The sequence below is a fragment of the Pelodiscus sinensis genome, chromosome 30 (assembly GCF_052426305.1).
Source record: "Pelodiscus sinensis isolate ZL-2025 chromosome 30, ASM5242630v1, whole genome shotgun sequence".
NCBI classification, from domain to species: domain Eukaryota; kingdom Metazoa; phylum Chordata; order Testudines; family Trionychidae; genus Pelodiscus; species Pelodiscus sinensis.
In genome coordinates, this window is record NC_143081.1 from 5,798,343 (window position 1) to 5,816,140 (window position 17,798).

The 17,798-nt window shown below is 58.2% G+C and overlaps 2 protein-coding genes across 2 annotated transcripts in view; one reads left to right on the plus strand and one right to left on the minus strand.

The window, feature by feature from the left end:
- The window catches only part of LOC142821230 (olfactory receptor 10D3-like), a 30,403-nt gene extending 29,414 nt beyond the window's left edge, over positions 1-989 (minus strand). The window contains exon 1 of the mRNA XM_075912078.2: positions 79-989. Within this exon, the coding sequence (XP_075768193.2) occupies positions 79-989 (911 nt within the window). The remainder of the gene's footprint in view (positions 1-78) is intronic.
- LOC149521034 (leukocyte immunoglobulin-like receptor subfamily A member 3) overlaps positions 1-17,798 on the plus strand; it is a 1,043,054-nt gene that overhangs the window by 744,165 nt on the left and 281,091 nt on the right. The window lies entirely within an intron of this gene.

Here is a 17,798-nt window from a genome sequence, read left to right on the forward strand (position 1 = left end):
TGTATTTATAGGTGGGTTTTCAAACAGACTCACATGCTACTCCTGCATCTGCTGCACATCAACATGCAGGCATCTGACCCCCTCAGTTTTCTCAGAGCCTCTTTCACCTCCTTGTTGCGCAGCGTGTAGATGGCCGGGTTCACCATGGGCGTGACCAGGTTGCCAAAAATGTTCACAGGGGTCACCAGCACTTTGCTCAGCTGTGGCTGAGTGTAGATCAAAGCGGAGGGCCCGAAGAACATGGTCACCACCACCAGATGGGAGGCGCAAGTGGAGGTCGCTTTGCGCCGCCCTTCCCCCGCGTTCATCTTCAGGATGCAGAAGACGATCCTGACGTAGGAGGCGAGGATGAGGACGAAGCAGGTCATGGGCACCACCCCAGTGTTGGTGAAGACCACGGTCTCCAAGATGTACTTGTCCCCACAGGCCAGGTTGGCCACAGTGAAGATGTCACAGAAGTAATAGTCCACCACGTTGGACCCGCAGTAGGGCAGCGTGAAGGTCAGGCTGGTGACGATGGTGGCGTGGAAGGAGCTGGCGATCCAGTTGCTGGCAGCCAGGAGGGCGCACACCCGGCGGTTCATGATGAGCAGGTAGCGCAGCGGGTGGCAGATGGCCACGTACCGGTCAAAGGCCATGACGGTGTACAGCAGGCACTCCGTGCTACCCAGGAAGTGAGCAGTGAAGACCTGGGCCATGCACCCGCCCAGCGAGATGACCTTATCCTGGAACCAGAGGCTGGCCAGCAATTTGGGGACGCTGAGGGAAGAGATGCCAATGTCCAGCACGGCGAGGTTGCAGAGGAAGAAGTACATGGGGGTGTGCAGGCGGCGGTCGGCAAGGACGGCTGAGAAGATGAGCAGGTTGCCCAGCAGAGTGCAGAGGTAGAAGGCTAAGAAGGTGAAGAAGAGGATGGTCTCGAAGCCCTCAGTGTAGGGGATCCCTAAGAGGATGAAATGAGTCACCTGGGTGCGGTTCTCCAGCCCCATTTGGGTCTCCTTCCTGGGGCAAAGGGAGAGAAATACAGCCAGTGAGTTACCGACCAAAAAGGCCCGTCACCCTCTAGCTACAATATTCCCCTTCCATCCACGGCCTGCAGGACTCGTTTTCCTTGACCTTTTAATGCCAGTTGGCCTCACTGTGCCCGCACTGAGCATGGTGAGAAAACGTGCCTGCCACGGATATGGGAGAGTCAACACACACCAGAGAAAACGGACCATCCGATTTTATTAGAATCTCTTCTAGCTGCTCTGCGCAAGATTCTTCTCTCCTCTCCTTGTGCAATTACAATTTCTCCAGTCATGTTCTCTCTAAGCCAGTTCACTACAGTATCCTGCAGCCTTCTGTTTGTGGCTAACATTTGGGGAGCGGTTTTGTCTCCTCCCCCTTTCTTATCGTAGAGCTGGAAGAGCCCTCAGGAGGTCATCGAGTCTAGCCCCCTGTCCAAAGTAGGGCCAGTCCCAACTAGAAGCCTGAGGCACTTTGAAGTGCATCTACACATCACCCTAAACTAAAAATAAGATACGCAAATAATTTATTTTGAAAGGTCGTGCATCTAGGCAGTGCAAATTTCAAAATAATGCCCTATTTTGAGATATCCCTTTTACCCTTGCGCAACGAGAGTTACAGGAAAGCCAAAATAAGGCACAAGTTATTTTCAAAAGTATTTCAAACTAATAGGCGGTTGGTTAAGATATGGGGTAGTTGTTTAGGGATACCTGTGGTTTGGGGGTAAAAACCACTTTGTCCAACGAGTGGAGTACAGCACAAATAAATGATGGTCACATAATCACCAGCCTATCCCGGAAGCCTACCGACCACTCTTCTTATCTACACTCATGTAGTTTGCACCCCGAGCAATTCGCTTGACCCATTGTCTACCGTCAAGCCCTAAAGTACAACCGCATCTTCTCCAGTCCAGTCCCTTTGACGGAGATAAACACCCACAGGGGCTCCATGCATTCACTGAAGCGGTTTTTACGCACAAAAGCTTATTCCCAAATAAATCGGCCAATCCTCCCTCGGCCACAGGACTCCTCATTTCTTCAGATAGAGACCAACAGAGCTGGCTCTCGGGGCCCTCTGTGCAGAGGGCTGGCCCTGGTGAGCAGCGGAGGGGCTGTCTAGGGGAAGCACAGTGGGTAGAAGCACAGGGGCTGTGAGGAGTCGGTGCTAAGCAGCAAGGGGAGGGAGAGGGAATGTGGGGAAGACTTGCCCCAGGGCGGGGGAAGATGGGAGTCTTGGGGGCTATTTTGAGGTTAGAGGGAGCAGGAAAAGGGGGCAGCCCCAGCCAGAGGGGCTGGATCCAGGACCGCTGAGAGAGACGCTAACTTGATCCGGTTCCCATCCTACGCAGAATTCACAATCTGGTTCAGCATGTCTCAGCCGCCCTCCCTTCCAACAGCGCCTCCCCCGCCGTTCCGCTGTGCAGCCGGGACCCCAGATGGGATGTTTACACTGAGATTTGAGGGGCGATGGTGAAGTGTCTGGGGGCGTTTGGCGGGGACATTCCCCACGCGGGAGCCAGGGCTGCAGGGCGGGTTATGACAGATCGAGAGAGATCAGTGACACAGAGACGCAGCCCAGAGGCAGGCGCTGCACAGACCGGGCCGGGGGCTGGGCGGATCGGTCTCTGCAGGACACCCCTGGCTGACAAGCCCTGGGGGCGGCGGGGCCAGGCCAGAGACAGGCAGAGACCGAGGGCAGCGCGAGCGGATCGGTACCAAAGCAGGCGCCTTACACTGGCTGCAGGGACAGAGGCGGCTCCAGCTGACCGGGATTCTTCCCTTCTCCCCCGGCCGGGACTCCTGTGGCCCCATCCAGCGTCCTCCCCAGTCCGGCCCAGCGGCTCAGCCAGGGCCCTGACACCCACCCGAGAGACGTGATCCGCTGCCAACGTGACTAGAGCAGCCCGCGCTGCTGCCGAGCCCGCAGCTTCCCACCGCTTCCCTCAGCCTCCCGGCTCGCCTGGGCCTTAAATCCCCTCTGGGCCCCTGGAGACCAGCCCTGAATCCCCACCAGGCTCCAGGGTGAGCCCTCGGCAGTCACCAATTAACGGAGATTCGGCCTCGTTTTGGAGACGCCCAGAGACCACCTGGGCCAGGTCCTCAGACCGGTAATTACCGGCAGGGCCCTGGAGCCGGCAGGGCCCGATCCCCAGCTGCACTGGGCCCGCATTCTGCTCTCTCCCCCCTGGCCAGACACCTGGGGACTCCGCTGGATTCACTGTGGCTGTTCCCCCCTCCCCCGCCGCCCCTGCCCTGCACACGGGTGTGAGGCAGGAGAAACGCCATCGGGAAACGAAGCCGCGCGGTGCTTGTCCCACGCCCTGCGCTGTTGTGGGGAGGTTGATGCTGGTCTGGGCTCTGCTGCCCTGTGACACAAGCCAGAGAATCCCCCCGCGGGGTGAAATAGCAGAGGCTGGGCCGGAGGTGGGGCTGGAGGCCTCTGAGTCCAGCCGAGCTTTCTCCTGAGTCTGTGTCCCGCTGCTCCCCGGCCCCCCTCTCTGAGCGCACAGGGAAGTGTTCGTGCAGCGGGGTGGGGACGGGTGAGGGGGACGCTCCCCGCTCTGCAGACAGAGGCACCATCCGTCCCGTGCGCCACGGCGCAGCCCTTGTGTCAGGACAGCAGAGACGCTGAGTAGAGAGTTGAGCCACTTTGGGCAGGACAGCCGCCCCTCCCCCAACCTTCCGCCAGACCCTGACACGCTTGTTCTGAGCGGACACAGAGCGAGCCAGACCCGCCTTGCAGAGCTTGTGTCTGAGTGACCCGTCGGGGGAAGGGTTCTCCACCCCTCCCCCCTTCACTGGGATGCTCGTCGCTCCGCATCTTCCCGGGCCATGGGCGGGTTCTGTTCCCCTCCCCTTTGCACCGCCAGGATCCAGGAGGAAGGGCCCTTAGCGCGTTATGGCTGATTGGACTCAACCAAAGCAGCTCCCTCCCTAGCCAGGGCAGTGGGGTGGGCACTATGCGCCTGCGCCCTGGGGTTGGCTCCATGGGGGGGGGGATGCCCTGCAATGGACACAAAGCCACAGACACCGCACAGAGGGGTGGGAGCGGGACAGGCCCCTACATTCGGGGTTCCAGCAGTGAGCTCATCCAGCCGTTTGCTGGTGTCCCAGCGCTGCAGGTCTAATAAGGCCCCCAGGGATTCCGCTAATCAGTCTCATTCCCTGCCCTTCCCTGGTGGGCACCTCGCCTGGGAGCCGGTTGCGGGGGCAGACGTGGTGATTAATCTCTGTCGATGTGTTATCCCCAGTCCCGACCCAGCACCCCAAGGGGTGGAAGGCGCCTTGGGATTAATTAAAACGTTGCCATTGCTAACAAGTCCCCGGCTGGAACCTATTGCGCTGGGTGCCAGGCTCAGACGTGACTCTCGGCTGGCATCAGCTGAGTGTGTGTCATTGCCGTGAATGTCAGAGCCGGGCTAAATTGGATGATTCGCTTCATTAATGATAGAGAATGGCAGAGAGAGGGCGCTGATAAAGTGCGCAGGGGAGATCAGAGGGGAGGGGTCCCGAGTGCTTTGGAGCAGAGGGCTGCACTTTAGAACGAACAATGGTCAGAAGTAAAGAGGATGAAAATCAAAAAGGACAAAGGCAAAGTGCGGCCCTTAGGAGGGAACCATCCAGCGCACACAGAAGGGGAAATGTCCCCAAAGCAGGAGCACTGCCCAAGGGGCTCCTAGTGACCCATGAAGCAAATATGGGTCAACATCCTGTCACTGTTACCAACAAAGCAGATATGACTCTGGGCTGCATGAACAGGAGTGTTGTGAGCAAGACACTTGAACTCATTAATTATTTCGCTCTACTCTGCGCTGATCAGGCCTCCCCTGGAGTGTTGTGTCCAGTTCTGGGGACCACATTTCAGGAACGCTGTTGACAAATTGGAAAAAGACACGGATGATTAAAAGTCTAGAAAACAGGACCTATGACACTGGCCTGGTTCACACAAGCCCCAGTGTGACGTAGTGGGGGTACCTGGCTGGTTTCTATGCTGCTGGCTCTGGGGGAACCCCCACTGGCTGCCGTGGGGACCACGACCCAGCAAAACAGGATGAGTCACTATGCAAACCAGTGGCCAGACACCCCCCATGGAGAGGAACAAAGGAAGGTGGAATGCTGGCTTGGCTGGGGGGCAGGGCTGGAAGTTAGTGAGTGGGTTGCTGGCTGTCGGAGGGCATGGAGGAGAGCCTAGGAGAAGGGGCTGGGGTTTAGGGGCCCAGTCTCCCCCATCTCAAGGGGGCCTGAGGCATCCTAGCCCAGTTCCTGTAACCAGATTACATCTGTGCTGCGCTGTGCTGGAGGAGCAATAAACCACCCTCAATTCCACTGGCTGGTGCAGTCTGTTTGTGCCATTTCGGGGTGCAGGAGACGGGGAACCCCCAACGCGCCGTCACACTGGTGTCAGAAGTGGGATGCACTGCACCCCGTGGATGGAGCTCCCAGCGGTGAGCGACAAGGCGCTGTAGAAGCAAGAGCCCTGGAGCCAGGCGTGCTGGAGACAGAGCGAAGCGGTTCCTGGGAATCGTGGGGCGCTGCAGCACTAGACTGGTGAGTCTGCACCGAGGGGCCCAGCGGGCAGATGGCCTACGCCCGACTCTTGAAGGCAGAGCTGGTGGGGCTGTGCAGAGAGAGGGGCTTGCCGGTGCGGAAAGCAACCAAGGCCCAGCTGATTACCCAGCTGGAAGAGAATGACCAGCCACGGGGCCAGGATCTTGTCCCCAGGGGAAGCAGCCAGACCCCCCCTGAGAGTGTGTCAGGCTCAGAGAGGGGGAGGAGCGCTGGGACCCACCGGAGAGATGAGACAGCGTCTCCCGGGAGGCCTGCAAGCCGTAGCCCATCTAGGGCAGGGGCCAGCCCAGCGGAGCTGCGGCGGCTGGAGATCCAGCTGCGGATGAAGGAATTGGAAGTACAGGACCGAGAGAAGGAGCGCCAGGACCGAGAGAGGCAGCGACAGCATGAGCTGGCCATGGCAGAGCGGAGAACCTGCGGGGCCCCGGCTGCGCCAAGAGTGGATGGGCCCCAGAGTCCCGGGGATGCCAGGCGCTTGGAGAGGCTCACAGTGGCCCAATTGAAGGACGTGGGCGACATAGACGGGTTCCTCAGCTCCTTTGAGAGGGCCTGTGGGCTGCAACAGGTCCCCCCAGCTGACTGGCTGCAGGAGCTCGTCCCCGCACTGAACCAGGAGGCGGCCGGAGTGCTCAGTCAGCTGGAGGACCTACAGCCAGGGGATTACAACCGAGTCAAGGAGGCCCTGCTGCACAAGTTCGGGCTGACCCCCGAGATGTACAGGAAGAAGTTCCGGGGGGTACAGAAAGGGCCACGGGAGACCTATGTGGATCTGGCCTCCCGCCTGGCGCAATACTGCCGCAAGTGGGTGTCTGGAGTCGGAGCCCAGACCGCAGAGGAGCTGCTCAAGCTGGTCATGATGGAGCAGTTCTATGAAGCGTGCCCACCCAAACTGAGGCTGTGGCTCAAGGACCGGAGACCAGAGAACCCCCAGGAGGCCGGGAGACTGGCGGACGAGTTCACGGAGAGCCGGTCCGGGTGTGAACGGGAGTCCCGGAGAGAGAGGGAACCGCGCAGAGACCGGATCTCGGCTGAGCGACGGAGGGAGTCAACTACGGGGCGAGACCAAGGAACAGGTCGTCTGCGCCCCAGAGAACCAGCCAGGGCCTGGACAGAGACAGCCCAAAGCCTAACTTGCCATCGCTGTGGGCAAAAAGGCCACAAGAGGGCTCAGTGCACCAGGTCCCAGGACCGGGGACTTTCCAGGGTTAACTGGCTGGGGCGGGGGGAAGGGCAGGCTGCCCCAGAGGCAGGGGCTGGCAGGCAAACCTCAGCTCAGAGAGAGGGGAAGGATGCTCAGTGCACCTCCCCTGGGAGGTCTGATTCTCAGGAGGCGGATTTCTCCGTGTACCGGGTGGGGGCAGGACGGCCCCTGCGGAGCGAGTGCCTCATACCCCTGGAGGTGGATGGTAGGAAGGTGACGGGCTTCTGGGACACGGGGGCGGAGGTGACTCTGGCCCGATCCGACATAGTGGCCCCGGAGCGGATACTACCCCACGCGCAGCTGACCCTGAAGGGCATAGACGGGTCCCCGTTTAAGGTGCCTGTAGCCAGGGTGCATCTGAAATGGGGGGCCAAGGAGGGCCTCAAGGAAGTGGGGGTGCACCCGCACTTGCCCACCGAGGTGCTGATGGGGAATGACCTAGAGGAGTGGCCCCATGAATCCCAGCGGGCTCTAGTCACTACCCGGAGCCAGAGCCAGCGGGGGGCTGACAACGTGGGTCCAGGGAAGGACTCCTGGCAGCGTCCTCAGGGTCCCATCCCAGTGGACACGGGGTCCAGCCAGGCTGGGACTCCGGACCTAGGCAGAGGTGGGGGACAGGTCCCGATCCCTGCCTCAGCAGCTGAATTCCAGGCTGAGGTGCAGGCAGACCCCTCCTTGCAGAGGCTGAGGGACCAGGCTGGCCTCCATGCAGCTCAGCCCCGGGGGAGAGGTGGCCAGGAGAGATTCCTGCGGGAGCGTGGGCTCCTGTTCCGTGAGTGGCTCCCCCCCCAGGAAGGCGAGGGCATGGAGGGTAGAGCGGCAGCTGGTCGTCCCCCGAAAGTATCGCCTCAAGCTGCTGTATTTGGCCCACGATTCCCCCGTTGGGGGCCACCGGGGGATCCGGAGCACCCGGCTGAAGCTGCTCCAGCACTTCTATTGGCCGGGAATCTTTACAGCCGTGCAGCGGTACTGCCGGTCCTGTGACTCCTGCCAGAGGGGCGGGAAGGCCCAAGACAGGAGGAAAGCGGCTTGGGGGTCTCTACCCCAGATAGACCCTCTGGGATGGCTGAGAGAGTTATGGGAGGGGAAGACCTCCCTGGATGGAGCTTCGGGGGTGGAAGCTGCCCTGGTTGTCCAGAGAAGGCTCGCTGGGCTCATGGCCCCGGCCCGAGAGACCCTGGCCAGAGATCAAGGCCAGCGGAAGGGTGGGTGTGACCCCCGAGGACAGGCCTGTGCCAGTCGCCCTGGAGCGGGGCGGCGAGTGGACAGAGGGAAGCCAGCTCATGTGGGGCCTTGCCACGGCCGGCCCGAGTCAAGGGGAGCACCCATGTCCCCAGGGCGGGTTCCCACGCAGAGGACCCGAACTTCCCTAGGTCACGAGCGGAGTGACCCTGCTCAGTTCGCTCTCGGAGGGGGGAGAACTGTGACGTAGTGGGGGTACCTGGCTGGTTTCTATGCTGCTGGCTCTGGGGGAACCCCCACTGGCTGCCGTGGGGACCACGACCCAGCAAAACAGGATGAGTCACTATGCAAACCAGTGGCCAGACACCCCCCATGGAGAGGAACAAAGGAAGGTGGAATGCTGGCTTGGCTGGGGGGCAGGGCTGGAAGTTAGTGAGTGGGTTGCTGGCTGTCGGAGGGCATGGAGGAGAGCCTAGGAGAAGGGGCTGGGGTTTAGGGGCCCAGTCTCCCCCATCTCAAGGGGGCCTGAGGCATCCTAGCCCAGTTCCTGTAACCAGATTACATCTGTGCTGCGCTGTGCTGGAGGAGCAATAAACCACCCTCAATTCCACTGGCTGGTGCAGTCTGTTTGTGCCATTTCGGGGTGCAGGAGACGGGGAACCCCCAACGCGCCGTCACACCCAGAAGTTGCCTTTTCTCCCCATGTCCAGCCCCTCCCCTTTCACCAAGGCAAGGCCAGGCTCTGGTGCCCAACACCAGCCTTTCCTCCCCTGCAGCCAGGGCTACTTCCCCACTCCAGGATCCCCAGAGAGTCTCAATGGAAGTAGCCTCGGATCACGATTATGGTTTTCAGCTTCTTTGCCCAGCACATTCTGTAGCTGTAGGAACGCGGTACCAGAGTAAAGTCTCCCGGAGTCCAGGTGTGTTCTACCCCTCGGACCATCCTTCCTCTCTGCCCTGCAGTGTGCTAAAGTGCACCACAGAGCCCTTAGTGAGTGTGCACCAGCAGCGTCTGCAACAGCGGGAGCAGGCAAATACCCGCCCAAGCCAGATCTTGTCTGTCAGCGTTCACCCCTGCTGGGTCCCCACACCGCCATATTTACCTGCACCTCCGCAGGTGTGGGAGACCACAGCTCCCATTGGCCCTGGATCATGAATTAATGGACAAGTCTCTCAATGGATTTTATCCAGTGCTTGGGGCTTCCCTAAAGCCCTGGCTGTCAGAAGCCTGGAGTGGAAGACAGAGCTGGAGCGCTGCAGAATTGCCCTGTTCCGTTCGGTCCCCTTGGATCTCTGGCGCAGGACGCTGTCCCAGACAGGATACTGGGCGAGGGGGACCATTGTCTGAACCAGAACGGCTGCTCGTGTCTCCAATAGGAGCTGGGTGTCTCACACTTTTGGGGCGGGTCCACACAGGGATACGCCCACTGCTGGCCTGGCTCATCCAGCGCAGGCTTTGGGCTGCAAAACTACTGGGCAGACATTGGGGCTGGGGCTGTGGGGTGAGCTCTGGAACCCTGAGGGGGCGGAGGGACCCAGAGTCAATGTCTACTCAGCAACTTTTAGCCCCAGCCAGCTGATGCCACAGCAGCCTTCAGCTCCTTGAAGGGGGATTGCAAAGAGGATGGAGAGAGGCTGTTCTCAGTGGGGGCGGACGGCAGAACGAGGAGCAATGGTCTCAAGATGCCGTGGGGGAGGTCTAGGTTGGATATCTGGAAAAACTATTATTAGGAAAGGCCCAGCCACAGTCATTCTATGGGGCTTTTATCCTCCTGGACAAGGACCCTTCAGTGCCTTTTTGAATCAGGGCCTTTATCCCGATCCTTCCAGATGCTCCAAATTCTGGAGCTCTGTTGACTTCCACTTGCAGGATCAGGGACTTGGGCAAAGGAGAGACGCCCCCGGGGATGATACAGTAAGGAAGGGAGGTCTGGGGAGAAAGAAGAGGCAAGAGTAATATGAACAATGTCCATCTGTCTTAATGAAGCAGGATCCTTCTGGCGCAAAAGGACACAGAATTAGGGCAGGACAAAAACTTGTGGCCAAAGGCCGGACAGAGATGGTGTGACGGCACGTTGGGGGTCCCCCGTCTCCTGCACCCCGAAATGGCACAAACAGACTGCACCAGCCGGTGGAATAGAGGAAGTTTATTGCCTCTCCAGGTTACAGCACAGCACAGATGTAGTCTGGTCACAGAGCTGGTCTAGGATGCCTCAGGCCCCCTTGAGATGGGAGAGACTGGGCCCCTAAACTCCAGCCCCTTTCCCTAGGCTGTCTCCTCCATGCTCCCAGCCAGCAACTAACTAACCCTCTTCCAACCCTGCCCCCCAGCCAGGGCAGCATTCCACCTTCCTTTGTTCCTCTCCATGGGGGATGTCTGGCCCTACTGGTTTGCATAGTGACTCATCCTGTTTTGCTGGGTCGTGGTACCCAGGGCAGCCAGTGGGGGTTACCCCAGAGCCAGCAGCATAGAAACCAGCTAGGTACCCCCACTACATCACAGATGGTCCAGAGCTTCCCCTTGGTGAACTGGGTTGGGGGGGCCACCTTTGCCTCTATGCTGGGGCGCTGTGAGCTTTGACTGTTTCCCTGCCAATGGCACTTCCAGTGCAGAACCTAGGGGTGGGCAGGGGAAGCTGCAAGACACTTTAAATACCCTGTCACTAAAGGCTTGTAAAACTCCCCAAGATTGGAATTTCATAGAATCACAGGATCCTAGGGCTGGAAGAGACCTAAGGAGTCATCGAGTCCAACCCCCTGCCCAAAAGGAGCAATCCCAACTCAATCATCCCAGTCAGGGCTTTGTCAAGCTGGGATTTAAAAACCTCTGGGGATGGAGATTCCACCCTTTCCCTAGGTTACCCATGGCAGTGCTTCCCCACCTTCCTAGGGAAATAGCTTTTTCCTAATATCCAGCCTAGACCTCCCTCACTGTAACCTGAGACCATTGCTTCTCATTCTGCCGTCTGCCACCACTGAGACCAGCCTCTCTCCATCCTCTCTGGAATCCCCTTAAGGAGTTGAAAGCTGGTATTAAATTCCCCGGCCTTGGATGATGCTCTGCTGCAACCCACATGCAAAAACCCCTTTGAGAACCCAGGAAGATGCACTTCGGAATTTCTTCCTGTTGGATAACTCTTTAACCCTTCCTCTGGAAAAACTTTAAACACACACACGCACGCACACACACACACACACACACGGAATGGTCCTGCAGCACCTTAGACTAGAGACTAACAAAAAATATCATGAGCTTGGAAACCAATTGCAATTGCTAGTAGCTGATGTGGGGCCCTGCTGCCATCTGCTGGCCCTGAGATGAACTGGAATTTCCCACGGAGGAGTTTTTGCATGAGCCGGGAGGTGTTTTCTCTCCCTGTGTTCGCCCCATCGCGCACAGTAATACACAGCGGTGTCCTCAGGCCTCAGCCCGGCCATGCGCAAGAACAGCAGGTTCTGGGAGTTGTCTCTGGAGATGGTGAATCGCCCTTTGACAGAGTCTGTGTAGTACGTGGTGTCCCCAGCCCCGTTTGTAATTGAAGACACCCATTCCAGGCCTTTCCCCGGAGCCCTCCGGGCCCAGTGCATGCCCTGGTCAGTGTACGTGTAGCCGGTCGCTTTACAGGAGAGTTTTGCGGAGTCTCCTGCTCTTTTAACCTCCGCTCCGGACTGGATCAACTGGATCTGCGACCAGACACCTGCAAAGAGACAAATATTACAGCGCTAGGCCAGGATTCAGCGGAGCCTTTAGCACGTTCTACTGTGCTCTGAAGGACCAAGGACTGAACAGGATGTTCCTCTGGGCTGCGTTTGCCTCCTGCTTTTCTCTCAGCTGCCTCCGAGGTTCGTACCTGAGAGACCCGCCAGCAAGGACAGGACAATGAAACGCATCGTGTGTGTCTGACTCAGGATTCGAGTGGAGCAGATGAAGAGACACAGCGCGGGACAGGGCACTTGGAGTGGGCCAGAGAAGGAGGAATTGCCTGGCTCTTTAAAAAGAAGCCGCCCCGTTGAATTTGCGTAAGGACGCCCGAAAAGCCTTTAAAACCAGGCAGCAAACAAATCGGTCAGAGAGAGGGGAGATGAGGGAACAATGGGAGGAGCTTTCTAGCTTCCCACGCATCTGCTGGCCCTTTGCACGGGACGGGGTTTCGACTGGTGGCGGCTCTGTGCCCAGTGTCCCACCTGTCTACTGAACCCACACCTGGGGCTCAGCACCCACCCCCCAGCTGTAGCCCCAACCTTCTCCACCTTACCTCGTTCACATCCCCCCTACTGCAGCTCCAGCGCTGAGGAGTGGGAAGGAGCATGGACAGAGGTGTGTGGAGGGGTGCAACCCAGCAACCCCTCCCCCAAAACTGCTCTGACCCCATTTTCATACACAAGAAATGCCGAGAATCCAAGAAAAGTAGGACAGGAAGTGGGACCTCAATGTTATGGAGGACAGGAAGTGGGGGAAAGAACACTAAGATAAGGGATAATTATCAAGGTGCATGACTGTCAATGCTTATTTGCTATGACGTCACATAAGAAGAAATCACTGCGAAATGTTCAGTAGCCAACTTCCGCTGTGTGTAGCCCCCTCCCAGACCCTCTCCCAACTGGGCTTCCTCCTCAGTTACATCTGGCTGTCCTCTCTGTAGTTGGACTCCCAGACTCCCCTTTGGGAGCGTGTGCGGGATGCACTCCCCATTGCACACCTAGACAACAGCTCATTCAGTATTTCCCCCCATTCACATTGTACCCCCAGGCAAGATTTCATTTTGGATCAGAGGTGACGTCATTCCCAAGTCCTATCGATTTCTTTCCTGAGACAATATTTGCGAACGTGTTCACTGCCAAGTCTTCCTAGTTAGTACCCTGACTTCCCCTGCCATTTCTGTCTCTCACCCCGTTGGCACACGCGAGGCAAGCTTTGGGGAGCAGAAGGAAGTAGACCCCCAAGGCGGGGGGGAGAGGGGTGAGATCATGTTCACTTTAAGAGTGACTCTGACACTGCAGGAAAAAATGGCTCGTGGTTCTGCACCGCGGTGGTCAAGACTGTGACCAGCTGAGACTTGTGGAAATGACAGGCTGTGCCAAGGCAAGATGTAGCGAGCCGAGAGGAGACAGGAGCTTATCCCAATGGGCATTGGACCAATATGTCACTGAACAGCATCGGCAGTGTGTGCCCCTTGCAGTAGCTGTTTGCACACTAAATACCTTGGCCCGTCTAAACGACCACGGGATTCACCCTTCCCTGTGTAATGTACCAACACTGCCTGCACTTGGAATGTCAGAGAGGAATTCCAATGTAGCCAGCTTTGCCTGTGTAATGGAATCAACGGGAAGGGGGTGTCCGAATTCCCTGAGAAACTTGGAATGTGCCAGGGAGGGCGGGTGCCAGGAACACGAGTGTGCGGACCGGAGCAGCGAGATAAGGACGCTGCTGGTTAGTGCGATAAGCGGCTGTTGCCACACGCAGGAGGAAACCCGCTTCTGCTTTTTGAACGGCGGTGAATGGGGCTTCTCTCGCTGTGTCTCTGGCACAGTAATACACGGCGGTGTCCTCCGCCTGAAGGCTGCCCACTTGCAGGAAGGTGGTGCTGCTGGATTTGTCCAGAGTCATGGTGACTTTCCCCTTAAAACTATCCGCATAAGTGGGCGCCCCCGTGTTTGTGTTAATCCATCCGATGTAAACCAGCCCTTGCCCGGGCGCCTGTCGAACCCAGCTGATTGCATAGCTAGTGAACGTGTAGCCAGAGCCTTTGCAGGACACCGTCACCGACTCCCCCGGCTTCTTCGTCTCTGCCCCCGACTGGACCAGCTGGATCTGAGCCCTGAGTCCTGTGGAGAAAGAAGACACATGGCGAGACTCCTCCCGGCTGGTTCTGTTTGCCCCCGGCCTTCCCCGGTGATATTCACGCACCTGGGAGAACTGCCAGCAAGAGAAGAAAGCTGAGCCCACATTTCATGGCTACTGCACTAAGCGACCCTAGAGCAGTTGATCACCTCCTCTCCTGCTGCAACGCGAATCCACTGAAGACCAGGCCGCGGGTTTTTAAAAGGAAATATATTTCCTCTGCATTTGCATATGCAAATCGCACCTCCCTCAAATAGTGCCGAACCTGAGAGCCAGTATCGAGGCTGGAAACTTCCCTGACAGACACAGAGGCCGGGTGATGAGTGAATCAAGGAAGCACGAAACATGCTGATTTCAGGGAGACTTCGGGGGGAGTTTAGAGTTGAACCGGAACCTGCAATGCGGAGATGAATGATGCGGGGTTACCGAGATGCGATACCCCAGGGGAGCGGGGTGCACAGAAGCGATGCAACTGCCAATATAGGGGCTCCGCTCTGGTGAATTCTGAGGCGTAGCGGTGAGTCCCAACGCCTGCCCCAGACGCCGGGAACTCACTTCCCAGCCATCTCACTGGGAGGGACACGATTTATTATTCTTTTATCGTTTATTTACTACCGCCAGAAACATCTATTAGAAGCGTCTAGTCCGAGCGACTGTCCCGCACAGGTCACGCCGGCTCTGCTCGGTACGGAGCGGGTGGGACTCAAGAGACCTGGACACGGCTCCTTGGCTTTACCCCTGGCCCTACTGTGAAACAGGGGATAATACCAATGACTGCTCCTTAGAAAGAGCTTCCAAGTCCGATGAGAAGAAGGCTCCAGGGCTGCTAGGAACAGACACTTGTGTGGGGCTGGTTCCTGGACACACGGGGGAGGTAAATACTCCACATGACCTGGTGTCGCTTGCAACTTGCTGCAGACAGCCGCGGGGCACGATGGAAAGTGAAAGATGAAGAAATGTAGGAAGAAGCAGGAGAGACACGGGCCGCAGCCAAGCCAGTCTGGTTTCATGCCCGGAGTGAATAAGTGAATAAGGAAAAGTTATTTACTTATTTACTTATTCCTACAATATAAGAACTAGGGGGGTCAACAAATGAAATTAATAGGCAGCAGGTTTAAAACAAAGAAAAGGAAGTTTATCTTCACTCAGTGCAGTCAACCTGTGGAATTCCTAGCCACAGGAAGTGGTGAAGGCTAGGACTTAAACAGCTTTCAAATAAGAGCTAGGTAGATTCATGGAGGTTAGGTCCATCAATGGCTATGAGCCAGGCTGGGTAGGATCAGTGTCCCTAGCCTCTGTTTGTCTGGAAATGGATGACAAGAGAGGGAGGATTACCTCTAGTGTTCCCTGCCTCTGGGGCAGCTGGTATTAGTCACTGTGGGGAGACAGGACACTGGGCTGGGTAGATCGTTGGGTGGACCCAGTCTGGCCTTTCTTATGTTCTCTCCGGGTCCGCGTTACACTCTGCTCTCAGCGGTGTCACTGGCTGCCGGAGACCTGCAGGAATATCTGTCTCCTGTCCCTAGAACACAGAGAGTTCCCGAAATATTCACCGGCTGCTCTGGCACCGACCTGCCCTTTCACACCGATCCCTGCGCTGACCGGACAGAACAGCCTGGAACTGCGAGTCGCTGCTGCCCCCTGCCGGGCGCTGGCAGAGCGGCTCCCGCTGCAGCTCGGTTTGTGTTCTGGGCTGGGCAGTTTCAGCTCGCTGTGTGCCCGGCGCAGTAATAGCGGGCGGTGCCCTCGGGATTCAGGCCGCTCAGCTGCAGGTGCAGCAAGTTGCTGGGGTTGTCCCTGGAGAAGGTGAATCGCCCTTTGACTGAGTCTGCGTAAACTTGGTGGCTCCCATCAGAATAAATATGTGAGACGCACTCCAGCCCCGTCCCAGGAACCTGCCGGAACCAGCTCATCTCGTAGCTGCTGACGGTGAATCCGGAGGCTTTGCAGAAGAGGCGCAGAGAGTCTCCTGGCTCCTTCACGTCCCCCCGCTGGACTCCGCTAACTCTTGGGACTGGGCCCCGGGCGACCGCAAATGGACATTATTTGTCTGCCTGTCCAGTGCATTTAGCTTAGCAACTACCCTCCAGAGCAGCTATAAGGGGAACAAAATGGAGCCAAAGTCGCATTTCTCCTGGTGCCGGAGGGGCAGTTTCTCAGGGGGCGGTGGCTGGGAGCTGCACAGCCCGGGCGGGGGCGGCTGGGGATGGTCGGTCCCACTGCAGTCTGGGCAGAGAAAGGGGAAGCTTTAAACAAGAACCCGTCTCTCCTATTTGCATTTCCCTTCCTTATAAGTGTCGGAAACTCCTCTGCCCCGGGCCAATGGGAAGCCTGGACCGGGCAGAGGGGGGCGGGGCGTTTGTCCCGCGCCTCGCGCAGAGCCGCGGCGCCCTGATACCACTTGTCTGTAATAAAGAAACGAAGAATCAGCCCGTAGGCTCCGCCCCCTCCCTGGGTTCCAAAGCGCCGGGCACAGCGCATGCGCTGACAGGCCAGGGCCCGACTGGTTCCAAGGGGCTTCGGGACCCGCCCGAGACCAGACCCTTCGGCTGGAGACTGAGGCCGATGAGGATGCGGCTCTCGGGGCCTGCGGGGTCAGGGGTTTGCGGACACCGGTCTCCCGCTCTCGGGCCGCATTCGCCCCACAGGCAGGGGCGGGACGGAGTCGAGGTGCCCGGGAGTAGCGAGGCTGCGGAGCGGATTCGGACGGCGCGTTGGGGGTCCCCTGTCTCCTGCACCCCGAAATGGCACAAACAGACTCCACCAGCCAGTAGAATTGAGGGTGGTTTATTGCTCCTCCAGGATACAGCACAGCACAGACGTAATCTGGTTACAGGAACTGGGGCTAAGGGGCCTCAGTGCCCCCCTTGAGATGGGGGGATCCCAGCCCCCTCCCCAGTTCCTTCTTCCCTGCTTTCCAGCCAGGAACTAACTCCCCCTCTCCCAGCCCTGCCCCCAGCCAGGGCAGCATTCCACCTCCCTTTGTTTCTCCCCATGGGGGGTTGGCTGGTTCAACCGGTATGGTACCTTTGCATAATACGGTTTTCCCTGCTGGGTCTTGCTCCAGACAGCAGAGGTCACAACAGCCCAGCAAGTACCCCCACTACGTCACACCACATCACTGGGCTCCTTCGAGAATTCCTGTCTCAGCCACTATATCTGCTCGGATCGCCTCGGCCATGGAGCGCAATGCAGGGTCTGCGTCACTGCCGGAAGCCAGACCCAGAGTCGTAGGGAAGGGGGGGAGAGAGGCTCAATTGCCCTCAGGCACCATGCTAGGGGGTTGGGGTGAGAGCCCACCCCATGCTGTGCAGGCTCACCCGACTCATGGGCGGCAAGTTATATGGCCTCCTGGTGCAGATGCTCCAGCAATATTCAGAGCCTGACTCTGCTTCAGCAATGTTTGGAGCTGCTGCTGCCATGCGCGGCATTTCCAGATGACATGACATCACGCCTGGGATTTTAAAATTGCTCCTAGCTCCAGTTTTGGAGGCTGGGGAGTTCTAGGGTCGGCGAGCAGACTCTGGCCCTGCAAAGTGGAAGACAGAAGGTACGGCAGAGCATGGAAGGGGGAAAACTAGGAGGAAAGGGTGGGAGAGGAAAGAGTGGTGAGGGGGTGGGCATCAGGGAAAAACAGGGCAAAGGGGGTAGGGGCAGTGAGGGAAGGGGGAGGCACCAGGAGGGTGCAGGGGTAAGGGAAGGTGCAGATGCCAGGAGATTCTGGGGGTGAAGCAGAAGGGCAAACACCTGCAGGGGAGGGACCAGCACCAGGGGAGAGAGGCAGGGCAGGTGTGTAGAGGGAGGTGTTAGAAGAGGGGATGAGGAGGGGTAGCTCAGGTGATCAGAGTGGGGCTACTGGAAGAGTGGGCACAGGGGGAAGAAAAGGTCTGGTGGAGGGGTGCAAGTGGCAGGAGGGCTGAGGGCAGTGAGAAGGGCAGGAGTCAGGACAGCAGAGGAGGATGAGGAGTTGGAGGGCATCAGGCACCAGGGGAGCTGA